We start from the raw sequence: 22,123 nt of genomic DNA, 5'->3' as shown, positions 1-22,123 counted from the left end.
GGGGGGGAAACGGGCTCAGAGAGGGGACATGGAGCACTGAGACTTGAACCCAGGAGTCCTGCCCCCTCCTCTGGGGCCAGGGAGGGAGCAGTGGGGGGAGGGGGGCTTTGGGGGTTGCATCATCTCAGGGAATCCCCAGCAAGGGGAACCCCTCTATCCTAAAAAATCATCCCAGAATCCCATGGCAAAGGGATGTGTCCCCACCTCTGTCCCCCTGGGTACCCTGTGCTGGTACCAGCCTGTCCCCTATCTGTGCACTGCCCCCCTCCATGCTCTCCCCCCGAAAAGGGTTAACAGCCCCCCCCAATCTGCAGCTCCTGGAGCCTGAGGCTCCAGTTCCCTCTGGCTGTGGCTGGGCGGAGGTGGGGAGGCTCCTGGCAGCTGGGGGCCAACAGGGTGTGTGTGTGGGGGAAGGCAGGCCAGCAGCTGCCCCATCCTGGGGCGGGGGGAGGAGTGAGGGAGGAGGCTGCACCTGTCTGCCGGATCCTAGTGCAGGGAGGAGCCGCTGCTGCTGCTGCTGCTGCTGCTAGCGAGTGAGTGAGTGATACGGGGGAGGGGGGATGCTGGGGCGGGTACCACTCCATCCATCCCTTCCCCCGAACTCTGTGCCCCACTGCCCACACTGGGCAGTGTGACGGGGGCTGGGGGACCAACTGGGCTGAGCAGCAGTGGCTTTATCTGGAGTGTGTCAAATGTGTAAGAGAGACGTGTGTGTTTGTGTGTGTGTGAGATTGTGACATGTCAGACAGCGGGGGATGCGTGTGAGATGGGGTGGGCCAGTGTGTGTGTGATACAATGTGTGATGCTGTGTGAGACAGTCCGAGTCCGAGATACAGACACGAGACAGGGGATGTGTGTGAGATGGGGTGTGACTGTGTGAGCTACAGTGCGTGACAGGGTGTGTGAGACAGTTTGTGTATGAGACATAGACATGGGGATCCATGTGAGATGGGGTGAAACTGTGTGTGTGTGTGAGAGATACATGTGGTGTGTGAGAGAGACCATGTACGGGAGACAGACATGGAGATGGGGTGGGACAGTGTGTGATGCTGTGTGAGACAGTCCAAGTACAAGCAACAGACACGGGGATGCGTGTGAGAGGGGGTGTTACAGTGTGTAAGCTACAGTGTGTGACAGGGTGTGTGAGACAGTTTGTGCGGGAGACACAGACACAGGGATGTGTGTGAGATGGGGTGTGATAGTGTGTGTGATACAATGTGTGACACGGGGGTGTATGAGAGGCACCATGTGGGGGTGTATGAGAATCACCATGTGTGTCTGTCACCCAGTGCTGGAGAGAACGAGCCTCACTCTTGTGTATGAGACAAGTGTAAGTGTGTGTGTGTGTGTGTGTACACACCACAGGGGGCGACAGGGGGCCGTGTACAACGCCCCCTACTGGCAGAGGCCAAGCGTGGAGTAGCCGGGAGCTCCCCCTGCAGCTGGCGCTCCTGCTCCGCTCCCTGCAGCCCTCTGCTGGCAGGCCGGGCACGGACGCTGGCTGGCGGCCCCTGTGCAGTGCCAAACCTGCGGTGGCGGCACCAGGGTCTGGCGGGGCAGAGCTAATTGAAAGACTCCCGTTAATTGGGCTCTGGCTGACAGGTTGGATGGGGGAGGGCTGGCACAGAGCCAGCTGTGCACCAGGCAGCTTCCCCCCCCACGCACCCGACTGGGAGGGGCCGGGAGACTCAGCCCCCCTCCGTCGCTCCCTGGAGCCCAGCTACTGTAGGGTCTGGTTCTGCATGGCACCCAGGTGAGTGAATGGGGCAGCCTTTCCCCCGGGGCGGGGGAGGGAGACCCCCGCGCCCTCTGCAAGGGGCTGTACAGTGTATCCCCTACGTGTGGGCCCCCCCGGGACTGGGGTTAACTCCCCCAAGACCCTCCCCATCGGGGATCCCTAGGATTGGAGTTAACCCCTCCCCCCGACCCACCGGGGTTAACCCCCCCTCCGTGGGTCCCCGGTCCGGGGATGGGGGTGCCCCTCCCCCACCTCATGGGCAGCTGAGCACACACCCGGCTGCTCCTGCCCCTTTAAGCTCTGCTCCTCCAGCTACAGCATCTCCTGGCAGCAGCCCCGGCGCCGTCTCATTGACCCCCCCCCGGCTCCATCCACCGCAGCCCCTGCCCGCCCCGCCGGGTGCGCACTGCGCGCTGCTGCCCAGCTGGGGGCCGGCCGGGGGAGGCAGCGAGGTGGGCGGAGCGCTCCCCCCCCCCCCGGAGCTCCTTGGCTCGTCCCGTCTGTTGGGGAGCGGGGTCTGCTGGGGGGGGGACCCACTGGGCAGAGGTTCCGGCTCCGAGCGGCGCTGGGGGGATCCCAAGGGGAGGGGGGCGGAGCCGGGGTGTCAGTGCAGCTTCTCAACCTGCCTTCTCGCTGCCCTCCCGCCGAGCACCATAAGGTATGGAGGGGGGGGGCAGAGGAGTCTCGGCGTGATGCTCCCACTCCCTGTGATCCCCTTGCAATGAGCAACCTACCTCCCATGGGCAGCCTGGGGGCTGAGCCAGAGCGGGGGGTGGATGGGGCGGCAGAGGGTATGGGGGATGGGAGGGTATCAGGTTGGGAATGGGGGAAAGGTGAGGGTATATTCCCCCACACCCCTCCCCCTGCAGTGAGCTACGCCATCTCCCGGAGTAGCGTAGGTATTGGGGGTATTTGGGAGAACTGGGGTTTCTCTATGTTATGGGGGTGGGAAAAAGGAGTGTCTCTTCTCACCCTGCCCTGCCAAGCACTATGGGCATTTGGAGATGGAGGATGGAGGGTCTTTGTGTAGCGGGGGTTGTTGGAGGAAGATGGGTATGGTGCTGTAGGAGTGGTCTCCCCCTGCAGTGAGCTACCCCCAGCCACCCCCTGGAACACCACATGGCACTAGGGGTGGGAGGTGGCATAGAGGGATGTCTGTGCAGTGGGGGATATGGGGAGTTGGCAGAAGGAGGGTGTCTTTCTCTGGACTCTGCCTGTGTCCTCTCCCCACAGAGAGCTATCCCCGAAGCCCCCTATGCATGTGGTATTGGGGTGGGGATATTGGGGATATGTGGGTGTAATGGGTGTCTCTGCAGTAGGGACTATGTGGGGTAGGCATCTCTCCACACTCCTCCCATCCCCCACCCCAGTGAGCCACTGCCCCAGAGCACCATGGGCTACTGGGTGTGGCATATTGGGTTGGGGTTCTCTAAGAAGGGGGTTTATTGGAGGGGGTAAAGAGGGCTTATCAGGGTGGAAGCTATGAGCGGTATTGGGTATACTGGAGGGTCTCTACATAGTGGGGTTATTGGAGGTATGGATAGAGTGTATCAGGGTAGGGACTATGAGGGTCTCTAAGCAGTAGGAGTTATGGGGGTATGGGTGGAGCATATTGGAGTGGGACCTCTGGGGGTCTATATGCAGTGGAGATTGGGGTATGGGTGGGGGATATCAGGGGGAGGCCATCTGAGTATCAGGTGTAATGGGGGTCTCTATGCAGTGGGGGTTATTGGGGGTACGAATGGGTGTAATGGAATCTCTACAGTGGAGGTTATTGGGGTATGGGTGGGGTGTATCAGGGTGGGGGGCTATGGGTGATATTGGGATGTAATGAGCTGTCTCTGCAGTGAGGGTGAGTGGATTATGGGTGGGGCATATTGGATGGAGGTATGGGTAAGGTATATCAGAATAGGGGGCTATGGGTAGTATTGGGGGGTCTCTCTGCAGTGAGGGCTATTGGGGTATGGGTGGGGCTTATTGCAGTGGGGGGCTATGGGTAGTATCAGGGTGTAATGTGGGTCTCAATGCAATGGGGGTATGGGTGGGGCATATCAGGGTGGGGGGCTATGGATGGTATTTGGATGTAATGGGGGACTCTATGCAGTGGGGGCTATTGGGTTATGGGTGTATTGGGATGGGGTGTCAGTGATATTAGGGTGCAATGGGGATCTCTGCACTGGAGGTTATTGGGGTATGGGTGGTATTGGGGTGGCCTCCCCCCACACTCACCCCCATCTTCTCCCTGTAGTGAGCTCTCCCCTGACCCCTGCAGCCCCCAACCCTGCCGAGAACCATGGGGCACTGCCTGTCTGCTACTCATCTAAGGAGTCAATCCTGAGTGGGGCGGGGGTGGGGCAGACACCCCATAGTGGGCGGGGCAGCGTGATGCGACGGGCTACGGTGCTGGCCCTGCTGACAGTGGTGCTGGCCTACCTGGTGAGCGGCGCCTTCGTCTTCCGCCTGCTGGAGCAGCCGCACGAGAGCCGCCAGCAGGAGGCACTGCTTGTCGTCCGTGAGCAGTTCCTGCAGAGATATCGCTGTGTGCCCAGCCAGGAGCTGGACACACTCATCCTGGTGAGATGGTGGGAGAAGGGCATGGAGGGGGATGGGGTGGGGTGAATGGGGGAAAGAGGGGAGCAGGGGTGGGGCCTGGGGGAGGGGGTAGCAGGCATTGGTGGGGGTGATGGGAAGTGCTATGGCCACCACTGAAAGTTCCCTCAGTTACAGTGCTGCCAGTTCCTAAAGAGAAAGAGGCTCTTGCTGGCTCAGGGATTGCGCAGAGCCTCCAGCTTTTCCTAAAATCCTAATGAATTAATTCTGTACCCCTAGTCCAGAAATTAACTCCCTCCCTGGCCTCCTACATCTGCCCCCCTCCTCTTGCAGCTCCATGGGGCTTGTCACCCTCCCTCAGTCTGGGAGGGGCAGGGCTGAAGGGGGGAGCAGGGCTGCCCTAAGCTGCTGGGCTCTTTCTCCTTTCCTCCCCCATTCCCTCCTGTCCCCTGCTCCTTCTCTCCCCTCACACCCCACAAGTCTCTAGCTGATATCTCTTGTGGGGGAGGGAGAGCATCATCTGCCTCCTGCAGCAGCCCTGGTTGGCTGCCCTTCCCAGGAGGTGGAGAAAGTGGGAGAAGAGCAGCCAATCACAGGGGCTTTTCCCCCTAACCCTTGGGCCAGGCTGGAAAACTCCTGAGATTGACAACTCTGATTTTGGCCAATGGGGGGGGGGAGGGGATGGTTGTAAGGGGTAGATGGGGAGGGACAGTGCTGGAGGCATGGGAAGGGTATGGGGCAGAAGCAGATGCAGGCTGGGGTGATTTAGGGGGCAATGGGGTGGGGGGAGGCTGATGGAGGGTTTCCAGGGGGAGATGGGGAGAAGAAGGGGAAAGAGGGGAGGGGAGAGGTGGGGGGCAGTCAGGTGTCTGGGGACAACAGCCATGGGGCAGTCAGGAAAGGGTTGGCAAATGTGTACTGGGAAAGCCAAGTTCAGGGTTAAGGATGTGGGGAGGGGACAGCAGGAGCTGCATGATGTGGGGGAACCCAAAAGCACTAGCATTAACCCCTCCCATTTTCCCCAGCATGTCAGAGACGCCATGGGTGCCGGCGCTGACCCCACAGCCAACAGCACCAATAGCACCAGCACCAACTGGGACATGGGCAGCGCCTTCTTCTTCGCTGGCACCGTCATCACCACCATCGGTACTGGCCCGTGGGATGTGTGTGCGCGCTGTGGGTAGGGATTGAGGGCAGAGGTTGGGGGTGGGTGCTCAGGGCTGCAATAGCAGTGAGCTGCAGTTCAGGATTAAGGGGCATCAGTTCTGCCCCCTCCCTGCTGACTCCATGCCCCCCCCCAGGGTTCGGTAACACATCCCCCAAGACAGAGGGGGGGCGTCTCTTCTGCATCTTCTACGCTCTGGTTGGGATCCCGCTCTTCGGGATGCTGCTGGCTGGGGTGGGCGACCACCTGGGCTTCTCGCTGCGCCAGGCCATCAGCAAGGTGGAGGATATCTTCCTGGTGAGTGCCCTCTGCGTCCCTGTCCCTCGACCCCCACAGAGCCAGGGCCCATGTACCCAGCAGCTCCAGGGTCGTCAGTGCTTCCCCCGCTCCAACCCCTCATGTCCAGCAGCTACAGTGTCTTCCACGGTCCCCCTTGGTCTCCCAGCCTCCTCTGCTCCCCCAGCAGCCCCCCCCCATGCCCCTGCACCCACTCTCTGGGCTGTGTGCAGAGCAGAGGTGCTGCAGAGGAGGGGTCAGATAGTGGGACCAGGAGCCTAGCTCTGCTTCCCAGCACTAGATCTTTCCCATTTATGGGGCCAGCTTGGTTGGGGGCTCCTGTCCCAGGGGGCTCCCCAGTCTGTTTCCTCCCCCAACACTCTCTGCCCCCACCCCGTGGGTTCCAGGGATTCCCTTCCCAGAGGTGGGGGGAGGGTCCTTTCCCCAGGGTTGTGTGGCACAGTTCCCCTCCTGGGTAGGGTGGCCACCTCCGAGGTGCAGAAAACCCAGCCTCTGGCCACCCTGCCACCTAATAAATCACAGCCCCTGGCCGTCAGCCCATCAACCAACAACAAAATCTGGTCCACTTGTCACACCACCACCAGAACCCGGCCACCAGCCACGCCCCCTGTTAAGAAAAAGGGTCCTATTACCCATTATAGGTATTACTAGAATGCGTTAGAGAATCGTTTTACAAAACAGACAAACAACCCCCACACAATCTGTATATTTTTATGTTCTTTTACATAAGAATATAAAAATGGCCATACTGGGTCAAACCAAAGGTCCATCCAGCCCAGTATCCTGTCTACCGACAGTGGCCAATGCCAGGTGTCCCAGAGGGAGTGAACCTAACAGGTAATGATCAAGTGATCTCTTTCCTGCCATCCATCTCCACCCTCTGACAAACAGAGGCTAGTGACACCATTCCTTACCCATCCTGGCTAATAGCCATTAATGGACTTAACCTCCATGAATTTATCCAGTTCTCTTTTAAACCCTGTTATAATCCTAGCCTTCACAACCTCCTCAGGCAAGGAGTTTCACAGGTTGACTGTGCACAGTGTGAAGAAGAACTTCCTTTTATTTGTTTTAAACCTGCTGCCTATTAATTTCATTTGGTTGCCCCTAGTCCTTATATTATAGGAAAAATTAAATAACTTTTCCTTATTCACTTTCTCTGCACCACTCATGATTTTATAGACCTCTATCAGATCCCCCCTTAGTCTCCTCTTTTCCAAGCTGAAGAGTCCTAGCCTCTTTAATCTCTTCTCATATGGGAACCGTTCCAAACCCCTAATCATTTTCGTTGCCCTTCTCTGAACCTTTTCTAATACCAGTATATCTTTTTTGAGATGAGGAGACCACATCTGTACACAGTATTCGAGATGTGGGCGAACCATGGATTTATATAAGGGCAATAAGATATTCTCTGTCTTATTCTCTGTCCCTTTTTTAATGATTCCTAACATCCTGTTTGCTTTTTTGACTGCCGCTGCACACTGCGTGGATGTCTTTTATAATTTTTCTTACCTCATCCTAACATGGGCCACAGTCCAAACTACAAGGCATGGATTGTAGAGTGCTTTGGCATGTCTCAAGTGAAAAAACCCAGCACAGAAAATCTTCTACCTGGCAAAGCAGTACAAAACCCGGCCAGGTGGCACCTCTACTGCCAGGGGGCTGTGTGAGGGGGGGGCAAAAGAGAGAGAGAGTGTGTGTGTGTGTGTGTGTGTGTGTGTTAAGAGGAATCAGTGTGTGTGAGGGGCAAAGGGGTTGGTGTGTGTGGTGGTGGTTCCCCTCTCGGGGGTCAGAGTGTGAGTGTTGGGGAGGGGCTTTCCCCTGGTACTCCCCTGATGCTGTCTCCTCCCTCCCAGAAATGGCAAGTGAGTCCCACCATTGTTAGGGTTCTCTCTGCCCTGCTCTTCATCCTCATTGGCTGCATCCTCTTCGTCACCATCCCCACCATTGTGTTCCAGCGAGTGGAGGGCTGGACCCTGCTGGAATCTGTCTACTTTGTGGTCATCACGCTGACTACCATCGGTTTCGGGGACTATGTAGCAGGTAGGCATGAGGGGATCTATATGGGGGAGGCTGTCGGTGATGGGCAGGACCGGGGCTCAGTGGAAGCTGGGCTTCATGGGAGACAAGGAAAGGGGAGTGGGGAGCCTAGTGTGTGTGGGGGTTAGTGTGAGAGAGCCCCTAGTAGGTCCCAGTGTGGGAGGTGTGAGGAGCGAATGACAGGGAAGGTGGGTGGTGAGGTGTGATGTCCTAAGTGGAGCAGAGGATGTGGTCCAAGAGCTAATTATAGCAGGACTGCTCAGTAATAGCGACCATAATGTAATTAAATTAAGCATCTCTGTAGGGAGATAATACACACACACAAAATCCCATTATAGTAAAATTTAACTTAAAAAAGGGGAACTACACAAAATGAGGACACTTGTTAGATGGAAATTAAAAGGAGCTGTCACAAGGGCAAAATGCCTGCAAGCAGCGGGGACTATTTAAAAAACCCATAATACAAGGTCATAGTGAATGTATACCCCAAATCAGAAAAGACCATACGAGGACCAAAAGAATACCACCAGAGCTAAACAGCAGAATAATGGAGGCTGTTAAAAGCAAAAAAGCACCCTTTAAATATTGGAAATCACATTCCAATGAGTTCCAACAAACTCAGGCTGGTTAAGGGTACAAGTGTAATAAGACAGGCCAAGAAAGAACTTGAGAAGCAACTTGCTAAAGACACAAAAAGTAAGAGTAAGAATTTTTTTTAGTACATCAGAAGCAGGAAGCATGTCAGACAGGCAGTAGGGCCAGACCACAAAAGTGTTCACGGAGTACTCAAGGAAGACAAGGCCATTGCAGAGACGCTAAAAGGATTCTTTGCATCAGTCTTCACTCCAGAGGCTGTTGGGGAGATACCCCCATCAGAGCTATTCTTTTTGGGTGATACGTGTGAAGTACTATTACACAGACGTGTCAGTGGAAGAGATTTTAGAACAAATTGATAATTAAACCGTAATAAGTCACCAGGACCAGTTGGTATTCACACAAGAGTTCAAACATTAAATGGCAGAACTACTAACTGTGGTATGTAATCCGTCACTGAAACAAGCCTCTGTACCAGATGGCTGGAGGATAGCTTAATGTAATGCCAATTTAAAAAAAAAGGCTCCAGAGGTGATCCTGGCAATTACAGGCCAGTGAGCCTAACTTCAGTACTGGGCAAACTGGTAGAAACTATAGTAAAAAAAAAAACCCCTGAATTATCAGTTAACACTGATAAACACACTTTGTTGGAGAAGAGTCAACACAGCTTTTGTAAAGGGAAGTTGTGGCTCATGACTCAAGAATTCTTTGAGAGGGGTCAACAAGCATGTGGATAAGGGTGATCTAGTCGATATAGTGTACTTAGATTTTGAGAAAGTCTTTGACAAGGTCTCTCACCAAAGGCTCTTACGAAAAAAGTAGTCGTGGGATTAGAAGGAAGGCTCTCTCGTGGATCAGTATTTAGTTGAAAGATAGGAAACAAAGGGTAGGAATAAATGGTCAGTTTTCAGAATGGAGAGAGGTAAATATCAGCGTCCCCTGAAGGACTGGGACCTGTGCATTCAACATATTCACTAATGATCTGGAAAAGGGGAGTGAACAGTGAAATGGCAAAGTTTTCAGATGATGATAAATTACTTAAGATAGTTGAGTCTAAAGCAGACTGCAAAGAGTTACAAAGGGATCTCTCGAAACTGCATGAGTGGGCAAGAGAATGGGAGATGAAATTCAGCGTTGGTAAGTGCAAAGTAATGCACACTGGGAAACATAATCCTAGCTACACATACAAAATGATGAGGTCTAAATTAGATGTTGGCACTCAAAAATGAGATCTTGGAGTTCTTGTGGGTAGTTCTCTGAAAACTTCAGCTCAATGTGCAGCAATGGTCAGAAAGGCTAACAGAATGCTAGGAAGGATAGAAAATAAGACAGAAAATATTATAATGCCACTATATAAATCCATGATGTGCCCACACCTTGAATGCTTTGTCCAGTTCTGGTTGTCCCATCTCAAAAAGGATATATAGTGGAACTGGAAAACATTCAGAAAAGGACAACAGAGGTGATCAAGGGTATGGAATAACTTCCATATGAGGAGAGTTTAAAAATATTAGGATTGTCTCTTTTCTAAGCTGAACAATCAAGTGGGGGATATGATAGAAGTCTACAAAATCATGACTGGTGTAGAAAAATAGAGAAGTCTTATTTATCCTTTCACACAATACATAAACCAGGGGGTCACTGATTGAAATTAATGGGGAGCAAGTTTAATACAAATAAGAGGAAATACTTCTTCACACAAGACACAGTCAACCTCTCATGAGATGTTGTGAAGGCCAGAAGTATAACTGGTTTCAAAAAAGAATTAGATAAGTTCATGGAAAATAGGTCCATCACTGGCTATTGGCTAAGATGGTCAGAGATGGATATACCCCATGCTTAGGGTGCTCTTAACCTTCCAACTGTCAGAAGCCAGGAGTGGCAGACAGGTGGATCTCTCCAAATTGCCCTGTTCTGTACACTCTCCCTGAAGCTCCGGTGTGGGCTACTGTCGGAAGACAGGATACTGCTCTAGATGGACCATTGACCATTCTTATGAGGCCAGGGGGGGCCTGGTACAGGGAAAGGAGAATAGGGAGGGGGCAGAGGGAAGTGAGTGGAGAGGGGCTGGCAGGAGGATTGGGGGCAGTGGAGTGATGGGAGAGAGGGGCAGGGAAGGCACAGCCGGTGCAGCGAGGAGGTTGTGTGTTTCGGGGGCAGTGTCTCAGCATCTTCCCTCCCAGGTGATGGTATGGGGGACAAGCACCCCTGGTACAAGCCTCTGGTCTGGTTCTGGATCCTGCTGGGCCTCGCCTACTTCGCCTCCATCCTCACCATGATTGGCAACTGGCTGCGGGTGTTGTCCCGTCGCACACGGGCCGAGGTTGGTACCCTGCACTTCCCCCACCCCGCCCCTTTGATCCCCTCACTTCTCCCCACCCCTCAGATCCCCTCTTTGCCCCCCATCCTGCCCCTTACCCTCCCACGGAACCCTCACTATCCTGCCCTCTGACCCACTCACTGCCCCCTTTTGCATCCTCTCATGGACCCCCAACGGACTCTCCTCTGCCCCCCACTCCTCCAACCCCCCTACTTTCTGCCATCTTGCCCCTCCAACCCCGCACAGAGCCTCCATTGCCCCCCACCCCTCCAGCTCCCCCTATGAACCCCCTCACTGTCTTTCCCCTCCATCCCCCTTACTGCCTCCCCTTTGCATCCCCCCATGAACTCTCCACTGTCTCCTCCTGTCACCCACAGACCTATCCCCCTCACCTCTCTAACCCCCTCACTGTCCCCCACCCCACCTCTCCAACTCCCCACAGACTCTCACTATCCTCTGCCCCCCAACACCCTTTTGCATCCTCCCACAGACTTTGCATTCCCCCATGGTGTCCCCACCCCATCCCAATGACCCCCCCCCCACGGCACCCCCAACTGGCTGCGAGTACACAGCATACACATGCATACACATGCCAGGGTTGGTACCCCACTACAGACCCCTTCACAACCACCACCTCTTCCAACCCCTTAAAGGACCCCCATCCCCCCCATTGACAACTTGCTGGGGGTGCTGACCCAGCACACGTGGGATGAGATGGGTCCTCCCCACCCCCAGCCGACCACTCTATTTGACCCCTCCCACAGCCCCTGCATCCCCCTGTGGACTCTGTCACTGCTCCACCCCACCCCCACAAGATACACCCACTGGCGCGTGCTGTCCTGGTGCACAAAGGCTATGTACCCACCCTGCACACACACACTAGCATGCACCCCCTCCAAAAGAGCCTCCCCCCACATCCTGTACACACACCTCAGGGCATGCTCCCCCCCAGTCTGACACCTCCCAATCCAGCAGAGTGGATGGGTGGGGGAAGGGAGGAGTGGTTCATGTGGAGCGGGGGCATGTCAGTGGGAAGGGATGGGGTGGGGAGCAGTAAGTATGTGGGGGGTCAGGGTGGAAGTGGAGGGGGGTCAGTGGCAGGGCTTGGATGGGTTCCCTGACTCTCCCCCCAGATGGCAGGGGATCTCACCCTGCAGGCTGAGGGGGCTGGGGGTGTATGTTGAGGGGATCAGTGGAGGGATGTGGGCAGGGAGGTCAGTGGCGGGGCTCGGTGGTGTACTTGGTGGGATCAGTGGGAGATTTCCCTGCCTGTCCCTGATTCCCCTCTCAACCTACAGATGGGGGGCCTCACCGCGCAGGCTGCCAGCTGGACAGGGAATGTGACAGCCCAGCTGCGGGTGACGGGCATGGGGCTGCCCGAGAAGCTTCAGAAAGTGGGGACGCTGAAGGGACACCCACCCTCCCCTATGCCCCCAGAGCTTCCACCTGGCACGCCTTCTCCACCACCTCCTTTGCCTCGCCCGGAGCTCCCCTCTCCCAGCACCGCCCTGCAGGTGGCACAGCTCAATGCCCGCAACATGGCCGCCTCAGCGGGGGGCGGCCTGCGCCCTATAGACTACATGGGGGAGAACCTGGCCTTCATCGATGAGAGCTCCGACACCCAGAGCGAGGCGCCCAGCGAAGGGGGGCTGCAGGCCAAGCGCCCCCGCCAACTCCGCCGCCTGCGTACCCGCCACACCCACGGCCAGCCCCCCGGCCTGCCTATGGACCTGCTGAGCCGCACTCGCCACAAGGGCGAGGCGGTCTAGAGGGGAGTGGAGCGACCCCAGCACGGAGACTGCCACCCTGCAGCATGGTGCTACCTGTGCCCCCAACAGCATAGAGACTGCCCCCCTGGCTGTCAGCTGGGCCTTCCTGTCCCCCATGGTACCAATGGGTCCCCCCCAACACAGACCTCCCATCCTTCATGGTACCAACTGGGCCACCCCGCATGGAGACATCCCATCCGCTGTGATGCCAACTGCCCCCCTGCTGCCAACTGCCAACCCAGCACTGAGACTGCCTCTCCTACCCCGGTACCAGCTGAGCACCCCTGGCACAGAGACACCATCCTCCATGGTCCCCTCAAGGTGCTAACTGTCCCTCCCCAGCACCAGACCCCACCCACGCCCAGAAAAGGGATTTGCTCCCATCCCCTTCCTGGTACCAGGAGACCCACTCCAATACAGGGAACCCCACTGCACACAGACACCTACCACCCCAGTTCAGAGACTAACTCCCTCCCCTGGAGTGTCTGGGGGGCAGCTCGTGGGGGACACCCCTGTCTCCCCCCAAATCTGTGCCTCATTTGCCTTGTGAGCTGGGTCCTTAAGCCCCCCCAAAAGGGGGGAGGGATCAAACTGCCAAATGATATTCTGAACCCCCAGACTCCTGGGGGGTGACCCCTCCCAAATCAACTGGGGGAATGTATTGAACCGAACAAGGGGCAATGCTGTTCCCTGCTGCCTCCCCCACTCCCCCGTGGTGTAGGGAGTGGGGGTGTCCACCCAGCGATCCCGCTGTGTGTCTGTCTGTCCTGTCGCCGCCCACCCCCCCCAATCCACACACACAAAGGTGCCTGTTTGACTCTGTTCGATGGACGATTTTTTGTTTTGTTTTTTATTTTCCAGATTAAACCAAAATCTGAATGAGACACTGCATCCGTGTGTCTGTCCAGGGTCGGCGTGGCTGGCACAGTGCCTCAGGGAGGGGGTGCTCAGGAGGCCCCAGTCCAGGAGGGGTGGGGGAGCATGGAAGAGGTGTAGGGGGGTTCAGAGGCAAGGGGCTGTAGGGGTTTGATGGGGGACAGGAACCAGGGTGGGGGGGCAGTGCAGAAGGGGTGCTGGGAGTGGAAGTAAGTGGAGCATGATGGAGGTGGGGCCAAAGAGTGGGGGGTGTCACCCCTCCCAGGGGTCCTCCACCCCCAGGGGACCTGTGCAAAGTATGGCGTGGGGGATTGGGGACCTTGGGGGGGTGAGTCTCCTCCTCGCCCAGCTCTGCTGGGGGCAAGTGAGGGAATCTGGGGTCCCTGGGAAGGGATGTGGGGGCCTGGAGACTGTTGCCCAGCAGGGTTCTTCTGTTGCCATGGCGTCACCGCAGGGCACCATGGGGTCCTGGTCTGAGTGGGGTGTCTGTGAGTCCATCCTTTCCTTTTTGGGGGGGCATGTGTGTATGGTCATTGTGGTCTCTAACCCCCACAAACTCCAGCTTCTCTCTGTGCCCCATACTGGAAGGGTGATGGGGGGGCACAAAGTAGGTGGGGGTCTGATGAGAGAGGGGGAGTGGAGGAGTAAATGGGGGGCAGAGGTGTGTGGCTGGGTTTGGCGGGTTAGCGGGCATGTGTGGAGGGGTAGGCAGATGTCAAGAGGGGTGATGGGGCTGCAAGGGGCACGAAGGATGTGGGGGCTCAATGGGAGTGCTGGGGTGGGGATGACTGGGTACCAAAGGCATGTGGGGGATAGGAATGAGGGGGCTAAAAAGGGGGGGGGATTGAGTGGGGGCTGCTAGCTCTGACACTTCCCCTCCCCCTGGTGTCTCAGGCTCTGAGCTCACCCAGTTCCCTGGGGCATCATGAAGAGTGGAGATGAGCTGGACACAGAGCAGGTAACAGGACATGTGAGGTGACACCCCCAAAATCCCTCTGGGTGGTGGTGGGGCGCAATGGAGGATGCAACATGGATAGGAAGGCATCTGGGGGCACTATGTCTCAGTTTGAGGGGGCCTGTTGGGTCACTGGATTCTGATTTCAAGTGGGGGTGCATCTGGGGCACTGGTCCTGGTTTCAAGGGCAGGAATCTGTAGTCATGAGGTCCCGATTCAGGAAGGAGCTCTGGGTCTCAATTTCAAGGAGGGTGTTTGGGAGAGCTGGGCCCCAATTCACAGAGGGGTGGCAGTGGCATCTGGGAGAGCTCCAGTCCTCTGGATAACCTCCTTCCAGCAAAGGGGCTGTGAGGGAGGGGCACCCCATTAATGGCTTCCTGGTCCATTGCAGGGCAAGGCAGGAATGGAACTGGATGGCGAGACGGAATTGCGCAGATGGTGAGAGCAGAGGATGCTGGGAATATCACCCCAAAGGCATGGGGTACAGGGCTACATAGTTAGCTGGGGGTGGGGGAGGATACTTGACTAAACACGGGGTGGGGGTATATCACATCACCCTGTGGAAAATGTGGGAAATGCTGCCATATTTGTAAGAACAATAGGCATGACTCAGTTTCCCCATACCCTTGGGATTGCCATCCCATGAGCGGAAAGGGGTTACTTTCCCTTCCAGGGCAGGGGAGACGGGATGGCTGCAGCTCTCTCTGACTGGGGATGGATGCACCAACAAGAACTGTCCCTAGGAACAGAGCCCTGGAGCGAACCTGGGAGCCCTGCAGGGCTGCACCTGGGCACCAAAGCCTTGTCTACTCAGGAGCTATTCTTGATTAATGATTCCTAACTCCATGTGTGGACACCCTAATTTCAGAATCAGAGTGCCTTATCCCAAATTATCCTAATCCAGATTAAACTAATCTGGAACAAGGCACTCTGCTCCTGGTCCAAGAGCATCCACATATGCAGTTAATCAGGAATAGTTAAAATTCACACCCTGCCTTAATCTGGAGAAATGTTTCCATGTAGGCACAGGGGCAGCTGTCAGGTAATAATGCCTTATCCTGATGCCTTACTGGTACAATGCTGTACAGAGAGAGACTGCAGGACTCAGTTACTGTCATTTAACCAAGAGAAGGTGAAGAGGTAACTTGCTCCCAGTCTCTAGGCACCTGCCTGGAGAACAGACATGTTAACAGAAGGTTCTTCAGTCTAGCAAAGGGCCACCAAAATCCAGATTTGCTCTAGTTCAAATGGGAATTAGTTCAGGGCAGCCCTATGGCCCATGGTGCGAGAGGTCAGACTGGATGATCACAGTGGGGCTTATGAGTGATGAATGTTGGCGTAAGAACAAATGGGGGATAACCTGGCCAGGAATCCACTGAGGCTGAATGTGAGGTTTGTGCCCAGCAGAGGAGGGATGGTCTGGAGCAGCCTCTCAGTGGGAGGAGGGGTGGGCAAGCACCCCAACCAGCCTGAGGATGGAGCTGGGTAAGTTTCCAACCAGGATCCTATAACAGGTTGGCTGCAAGAGCAGGGTCTGGACTTAGTGAGCCAGCAGGTTCCTTCCAGCCGTATGTTTCTATGTCGCTGGATTAAGAATCTGGCTGCCCAGGCCAGGGAGCAGAGAGCGAGGCTCTGGCGGGGGAAGGAGAAGGAGATACAGACACACGGGGCGCTGGAGAGCTCAGGACCCTGCCTAGGCCTGCTGGAGTAGGGGTGCTCACCCTAACCCCAGGGACTGGCACGCCCACAGGGCATTCCTGGACATGCTTGCCAGCACAGTGCACCCCGATAAATCTGTGATGCTCCTGCTAAGCCCTGCCTCTCTCTGCAGGTCTGCGTGGAGCCTCTCCCCTGACCCCAGCACTGCCCAGGAGGTAGGGGATGGGACTGGGGTGTGTGGAGCGGGGAGGAGTGGTCTTCGTTAGTGGCTGGGAGGTGCCCAATCCTCTACAATGCCATCCCCATATTAGGGGGAGGCTAATACTGGGTATCCCTGTATGGTGCCAATACCGATGTGGGGTGCTGGCAGGTGTCACTGCAGAGTGGGAGACAGAGACTGGGGTTCCTGGGGGGGCACCACAGTGTTGGGAGAGGGACTGGGGCTCTCTGGGGTGTCACTGAAAGGGATGCAGCTGAGTCTGCTTTAACTCACTCTGTTGTTGCAGGAGAAGGTGCTGGAGCAGGGGGAACAGATGATGGATGCTGCTGAGGGGTAAGAGTGGGGTGATCGGGTTGGCATCTAGGCCTCTCCATCTCTAGTGACTGGGGGTGGAGGGACAGAGTTCGGGAAGGGGGGTTAATATGTAACACAGGATCCATGGGGCAATTGTCCTCTGGGGGACATGGCTGGGTCTGGGGGGTCACAATTAGATTGTGGCATGCCCAGGAGTCAGGGACCCATGGGGGGCAGACAGCTCAGCCTCATTGGGTGGGGGTTGATCTGCTCTGTGGGGCAGCAGCAGCTTCTCCATCCCGGCTCCCTACCTGCTCTGGGGATGCTGCTTTCCCCATTCCATCCCCCCACCAGCTCCATGCCCCCCAGGGGACTCTGCTCTCATGCCCCTAATGGAATCCACCCCCCTCACAGAAGCTTTTAGCTGATCGGTGCTAAAGGAATTTCCACTCCAGGGCTCCAGCCACCCCCCCACATAGGAACACAGTCTGGCCTGGAGCTGGGGGAGGGAGATGCTGGATTGGATGGTCCCACAGGTCTGCTCCTGGGCAGGGAGAGGGGAAGACAGGCTACTGCACTAGATGGGCCCATTGATCTGATCTGGGGAGGGGCGGGGGATACTCTCCTCTCACCAGGATGCCCTCCCCACCCACAGGTCACCCAGGGGCACCTCCCCTCCACCCCATGATGACCCAGAAGAACCAGACTGTGCCTGTCAGGAGGTAGGAGTGACTGGGGGACAGAGGGCTGGGGGGCAGTGGGATCTGGGCATCTGCCCTGCTCACTCCCCCCTCCCCCCAACTCCAAGGAAGGGGCTGCCTGTGGGGGAGGAGGTGGGAAAGGAAGACGCCTCTTAGATGCCAGGGGTTCAAAGCCACAGGAGGAGAGGAAGGCCTGGGGATGGAGTTAGGGGGCATCTCGGCTGCCCCCAGTTTCTCTAAAGGGATTCCTCCCACCAGGAACCTGGGCCTGCTGCTGCAGCCTTAGCGACCTCAGCCCATCTCCCCCAGCTGGAGTCACACACCACCCTCTCAGGTGAGTCATGGGGGGAGGAATCCCTGTGTAAACAGCCCCCGCTCTCCACCCCAGAGGTGGCTTCATTCAGCACCAGGTGAGGGATACCTGTGTGCTTTTGGATCTGTGGTGGGTGGGGGTTATAGACTGAGCCCCCACCCTCTACCTCAAGCTCAGTCACTCTGCCCCCTCAGGCATGGGCAGCACTATATTGACCATAGGGAGTCGCATCAGCCACTGGAGACTGGCACACCAGCGGGGTTACCACGTGGACCAGCTAACACAGGTGGGTACAGCCAGACCCCCACATCTCGGGCCTGCAGATACTCTGACCGTCCCTTTGGGAGGAGCCCTATTATTTGTCAGACCCAGGCTCAGCATTTCACCAGGGCAAGTCCAGCGGCTCTGTGCCCAGGGCTGGGCCTCTGGGCTCCAGCACCCTCTGAGGCTCCAATCAGTCCCAACGAGTTCAGACTCCTGGCAGAGCCTTTGCTCCTTGGGAGTGACATGGCTGGGGGGATCTGCAGGGACCCCACCCAGCCTGCTCCAAGCAAGCCAGTGAGTCCACTGGAATCCAGCATTACAGAGCTCCTGGTAGGATGGGGAAGCCAAGCTTAACCCAGAGAGCCTGGGAACAGCCTGGCCTGGCCCTCCCCCAGGCCTCCTGCCCTTCACCTCTCAGCTTTCTCTGCTGGGGAGGAAGCCCAGGATAACTAGGGTGGGGATAGCTAGGGAGCAGGGATGGGGGCAGGGCATTGAGTGGTCTCAGAGAGACAGGGTGGGTGGGGGTGGGGAGCAGGGGGCATTGGTTGGTCCCAGGCAGTCAGGATGGGGGGGCATTGGGTGGTTCCAGGCAGTCAGGATGGAGTGCGGGGTGGGGATGGGGGCAGGGGGTGTAGGGTGGTCCCAGGCAATCATGGTGGAGTGCAAGGCGGGGGTGGGCAGCAGGGGGCGTTGGGTGGTCTCAGACAATCAGGGTGGGGTGCAAGGTGGGGGTGGGTGACAGGGGGCATTGTGTGGTCCCAGGCAGGCAGGGTGGGGGGCAGGGTGGGCATGACAGTATTTGCTCCCATCTCACGCTCTCTGCTCATCCTCACTGGGCCAGAATCAATCTTACAGGCACCGGCTGAGGAAACACGAGCGGGACTGCAAAGCAGCTGTGAGTCTCTCCCCCCCACGCCATGGTTTATGGGGCCCTTCTCCCCCCTTTGATGGTATGATCCCACCCTGCCCAGACCTGAGCCTCCTGCCAGCCCCCTCCCATCTCACCTGAGCCCTGACCTACTCAGTGCACCTGCCCCCAGCCTCCTCTGACTACCTTTCAGTACCCCTACCCTGAGCCCCTAGAGTGTCCCCCACAATCTCCCTGATCCCCCATGGTGACCTGTCTTCCGGCCTTGATCACCCCAGCCCCTCCTGATGCCCTCTTATGGGGCTCCCTCCCCCGAGTCAGTCCCCTCATGTGATCCCCCATCACCTCTGATGCTCCAGTTTGGGGCCCTGATGGGGAACCCCAGTATAGGTATCTTTCATGATCCCCTGAGCTCCCTCCACCCACCCACAGGGAACACACACAAGGTTAATGCCCCACCTGGGTCCTATGTCGGTGGGGAAGGGGCCTCTTCACAGTGCCCTCCCCCAGTCTCAGGGCACCACTGAGAACTGAGGCTCTCATCACGTGGATGAGTGCTCGGAAATCCTCCCAGGGAGGGTCAGGGCTGCAGGGAATCACCTCCTGGACACTGAGCTCCCCCACTCCATAGCCAGAGAGGAGGGGATACCCCGCTCCCAGACCTGAGAGCCTCCAGTGGTAAAGCCACTCCCTCCCGCCACAGGTGCCCCTGCCCCTCTTGGGGCTGATGGAGGAGGAGGTGCTGGCAATCTTGACAGAGACCCTGAAAGGTGAGGGGGACACACGGGTGATGGGTGGGGGTAAAGTTGGGGGTGTCAGCTCAGTGGGAAATTGGATCCCACTCCAGCCAGCACCTAATGCAGCAGGGTGACACCATGCAACATGGCATCCCAATGGAATCACCCAGTGCAACCCAATACAGCACCATGTGACCTCCCTGTGCCAGGTGACACCCCCCCAGCAACACCATGCAACTACCCCCCACCGTGTGACACAACGCAACCACACTGCACCGGGGGAAACAATACGACGACACTGCGCTGCGTGAGCCCCCTGGCGCAACATAATGCGACTCAACAACGTTACACCACATGACCCCCCCCATGTGGCAATGCAACAACACTATGCAGTGGAGTGACACTGTCCAGAATCTGAGCCTGTCCAACCCTCCCCCCAATTCCAAGACCCTGACTCCTGACCCCTTCCCTTGGCCAATCAGCATATGCTGTGCAATGCCAGCCGATAGATGGGAAACCCTGCAAAGGGCAGGCCCAAGGATTACATCAAGCATGCCATAAACACGGGGGTGGGGGGGGAAGGTGGCTTCCAAGCGTGGGGCTAACTCCTCATAGGGCAGGGAGGGGGTGAGCCTGTGATGCAGCTACTTGTGCCCACTAGGTGGAGCCCTTGCACCTACAGTGCCCCCCTCCTTCCCTTTGGCCGGGGCCTTAGGGCAGGGGGGATTGTGAGCCAGTGTTGATCACCAGATTTTCCTCACAGATTACCGGCGGCATCTGGGGGCAAGGCACCTGCTCACTCACCATATGGAGCAGCGCATGGAGCAACTGAGACAGCAGCTGGGGGCTAGGAGCACCGGGTCAGGAGGGGTTGGTCAGACGGGTCCACACCCCTGTGTGCCCCACTCCATGAGCCCCCAAACTCCCCTGCACCCCACCCCATCACCCCAAATTCCTGACCTTGGCACTTCACACACTCACACCAATGCCTGACCTCTGACCACCCTAATGCATGACCCCATCCCTCTCCCAAGCACGAGACCCCCGCCCCCCATCCCAGAATGCACTGAGATTTGGAACGTTGTAGACAAAATTAAAATGGATCTTATCTCCTTTGCTCGGACCCATTGCCTCCTTGAGAGCAGAACAAGGGGTGCTGTGCTGCAGGGAGCGGGCTTGGAACTCAGAAGGGGACACTCCCTGGCAGCCAGTGCTAACCCCAATGCTGTCGGGCAGCTCTAGGGAGTTGAGGGGGTCGCTGTGCTCTAGGCGGTGGGGAGGTGTTTGGTAAGGGATGGTCTCCTTGGACCGCGGTCCCTATATAAATAACCTCACCCCAGAGGTAGCTGCATCCTAGACTCCCTCCCCTGGGTCTGTTATGAACAGGGTCAATTCCACACCCATACAGGCATGGGGGCTGCATGGGGGCTAGAGAGCTGGGATACTAGGGATGGGGAATGCAGGTCCAGTTGTTGGGGGTGAGGGGACACTGGGGGTCAGGACTGAGGGACACTAACAGCTGGGGGGAAGGGCTAGGACGGTGGAGAAGAAGCTGCAGGTGCTAGCTAGGCCATTCCCTAGCACCCACTTTGTCTTGTTTGCAAAGCGTTTTTTAAATCCTCAGTCCCCTCCACACGCCCCCACCGACACACCATAACTCTGCCACCTGTTGGCCATAGGTGAGAATAGCAACCCCAGCTCCCTGTACCAGGCAGGGCTTCCCTCAGGTCAGAGGCAAGAGACAAGGGCTTTCAAGTTGTGCCAGGGGCATAAGGGTTGCAATGGGGCTGCTAGGAAGTGGAGATGAAGGGCTGTGAGCAGCCCCTAAGCCGGTGGGGAACCCTGGCCCTCTCTTTTCTCGCATCCATGTTCCATTATAAAGCCCTCTGCAGAGGCTAGAATTTACGCAGATTTTAGGAGTCACCTGTGAACTGGGTTTGTTGCTCCTTGAATCAGTCTCCTCTACCTCCCTTATCCCATAAAATCAGCAAAAATATGTCTGGGAGGGGGGCAGGTCAGGACTGAGGGGCATTGGCTGAGCTGGCTTGGGCAGGGCTAAGATGGCAGGCGTCTCTGGGGATGATAGGGCCCTGATCTCAGTTGTGGGTCTGTGCAGTGCCCAACATGCTTGGTCCCTAGTATAAGGATATTGTGATAACATTGCTATGGCAGGGTACGCTGTTCAAACAGTCTTACTGCAAGCAGTGCTCAGTCCTGAAGATTTGCTTCCTTGTTACTTTTGTAATGCTCATTCATTTGGGATGTCACTGTTGCAAGCATCTACAGTTTGCTTCCTGCTTTTCTCTCTCTAACTGGAGACCTCCCTGGGACCCAGGCATTGGTGTTCTGTCTGAGATCCCTGAGAGAAGAGATCATCCCCTGTGAGGTTTGCAACCACGCCTCTTTCAGGACTGGTGCATCTAGTGTAAATAAACAGCTGATACTAAGAAAACCTCCACATACATTATAACAGACCCCTATGATTACCTAGTCTGATCTACTACATAACAGGCCATAGGATGGCCATGATTAATTCCCATTGGGACTAGAAAAGATCTTCGAGAGAAAACATCCCATCTTGACTTAAAATTTGCCAGTGATGGAGAATCCATCACAATTCTGGGTCAATTGTTCCAATGGTTAATTACTTCACTATTAAAAAATTGGGCCTTATTTCCTGTCTGAATTTGTCTAGCTTCAACTTCCAGCCCTTGGCTTGTGTTTGACCTTTGGCTGCTAGATGGCAGAGTCCATTATTAAAGG

General features: G+C 56.5%; 2 protein-coding genes across 9 annotated transcripts; both read left to right on the top strand.

Moving 5' to 3' along the window:
- The first annotated feature begins 1,623 nt into the window (after positions 1–1,623).
- KCNK4 (potassium two pore domain channel subfamily K member 4) lies at positions 1,624–13,295 on the top strand. Of its 5 annotated transcripts, none has more exons than XM_045022749.1 (7): positions 1,624–1,753; positions 3,987–4,312; positions 5,314–5,434; positions 5,590–5,750; positions 7,607–7,793; positions 10,568–10,707; positions 12,003–13,295. In XM_045022749.1, the coding sequence occupies exons 2-7, from the start codon at positions 4,124–4,126 to the stop codon at positions 12,471–12,473; spliced, it is 1,269 nt and encodes a 422-aa protein (XP_044878684.1). In that variant the 5' UTR covers positions 1,624–1,753; positions 3,987–4,123; the 3' UTR covers positions 12,474–13,295. The 5 variants fall into 5 exon arrangements, with proteins under 5 accessions (XP_044878684.1, XP_044878683.1, XP_044878682.1 ...); XM_045022748.1 differs by lacking the exon at positions 1,624–1,753 and adding an exon at positions 1,968–2,190; XM_045022747.1 differs by lacking the exon at positions 1,624–1,753 and adding an exon at positions 2,245–2,396.
- A 470-nt stretch (positions 13,296–13,765) lies between these two features.
- LOC123374764 lies at positions 13,766–20,540 on the top strand. Of its 4 annotated transcripts, none has more exons than XM_045025036.1 (11): positions 13,766–13,837; positions 14,244–14,307; positions 14,696–14,742; positions 16,136–16,178; positions 16,470–16,516; positions 17,133–17,199; positions 17,437–17,512; positions 17,686–17,777; positions 18,597–18,650; positions 19,327–19,393; positions 20,124–20,531. In XM_045025036.1, exons 2-11 carry the CDS (start codon positions 14,275–14,277, stop codon positions 20,351–20,353), a joined length of 756 nt encoding a protein of 251 aa, XP_044880971.1. In that variant the 5' UTR covers positions 13,766–13,837; positions 14,244–14,274; the 3' UTR covers positions 20,354–20,531. The 4 variants fall into 4 exon arrangements, with proteins under 4 accessions (XP_044880971.1, XP_044880972.1, XP_044880970.1 ...); XM_045025037.1 differs by lacking the exon at positions 13,766–13,837 and adding an exon at positions 13,861–13,956 and having other exon boundaries at positions 20,124–20,532; XM_045025035.1 differs by lacking the exons at positions 13,766–13,837; positions 14,244–14,307; positions 14,696–14,742 and adding an exon at positions 15,335–15,444 and having other exon boundaries at positions 20,124–20,540.
- Positions 20,541–22,123: the final 1,583 nt, after the last annotated feature.

The sequence above is a fragment of the Mauremys mutica genome, chromosome 7, assembly GCF_020497125.1.
Source record: "Mauremys mutica isolate MM-2020 ecotype Southern chromosome 7, ASM2049712v1, whole genome shotgun sequence".
NCBI classification, from domain to species: Eukaryota; Metazoa; Chordata; order Testudines; family Geoemydidae; genus Mauremys; species Mauremys mutica.
Note: the sequence above shows the minus strand (reverse complement) of the source record. Positions and strands in the feature narration are given on the sequence as shown.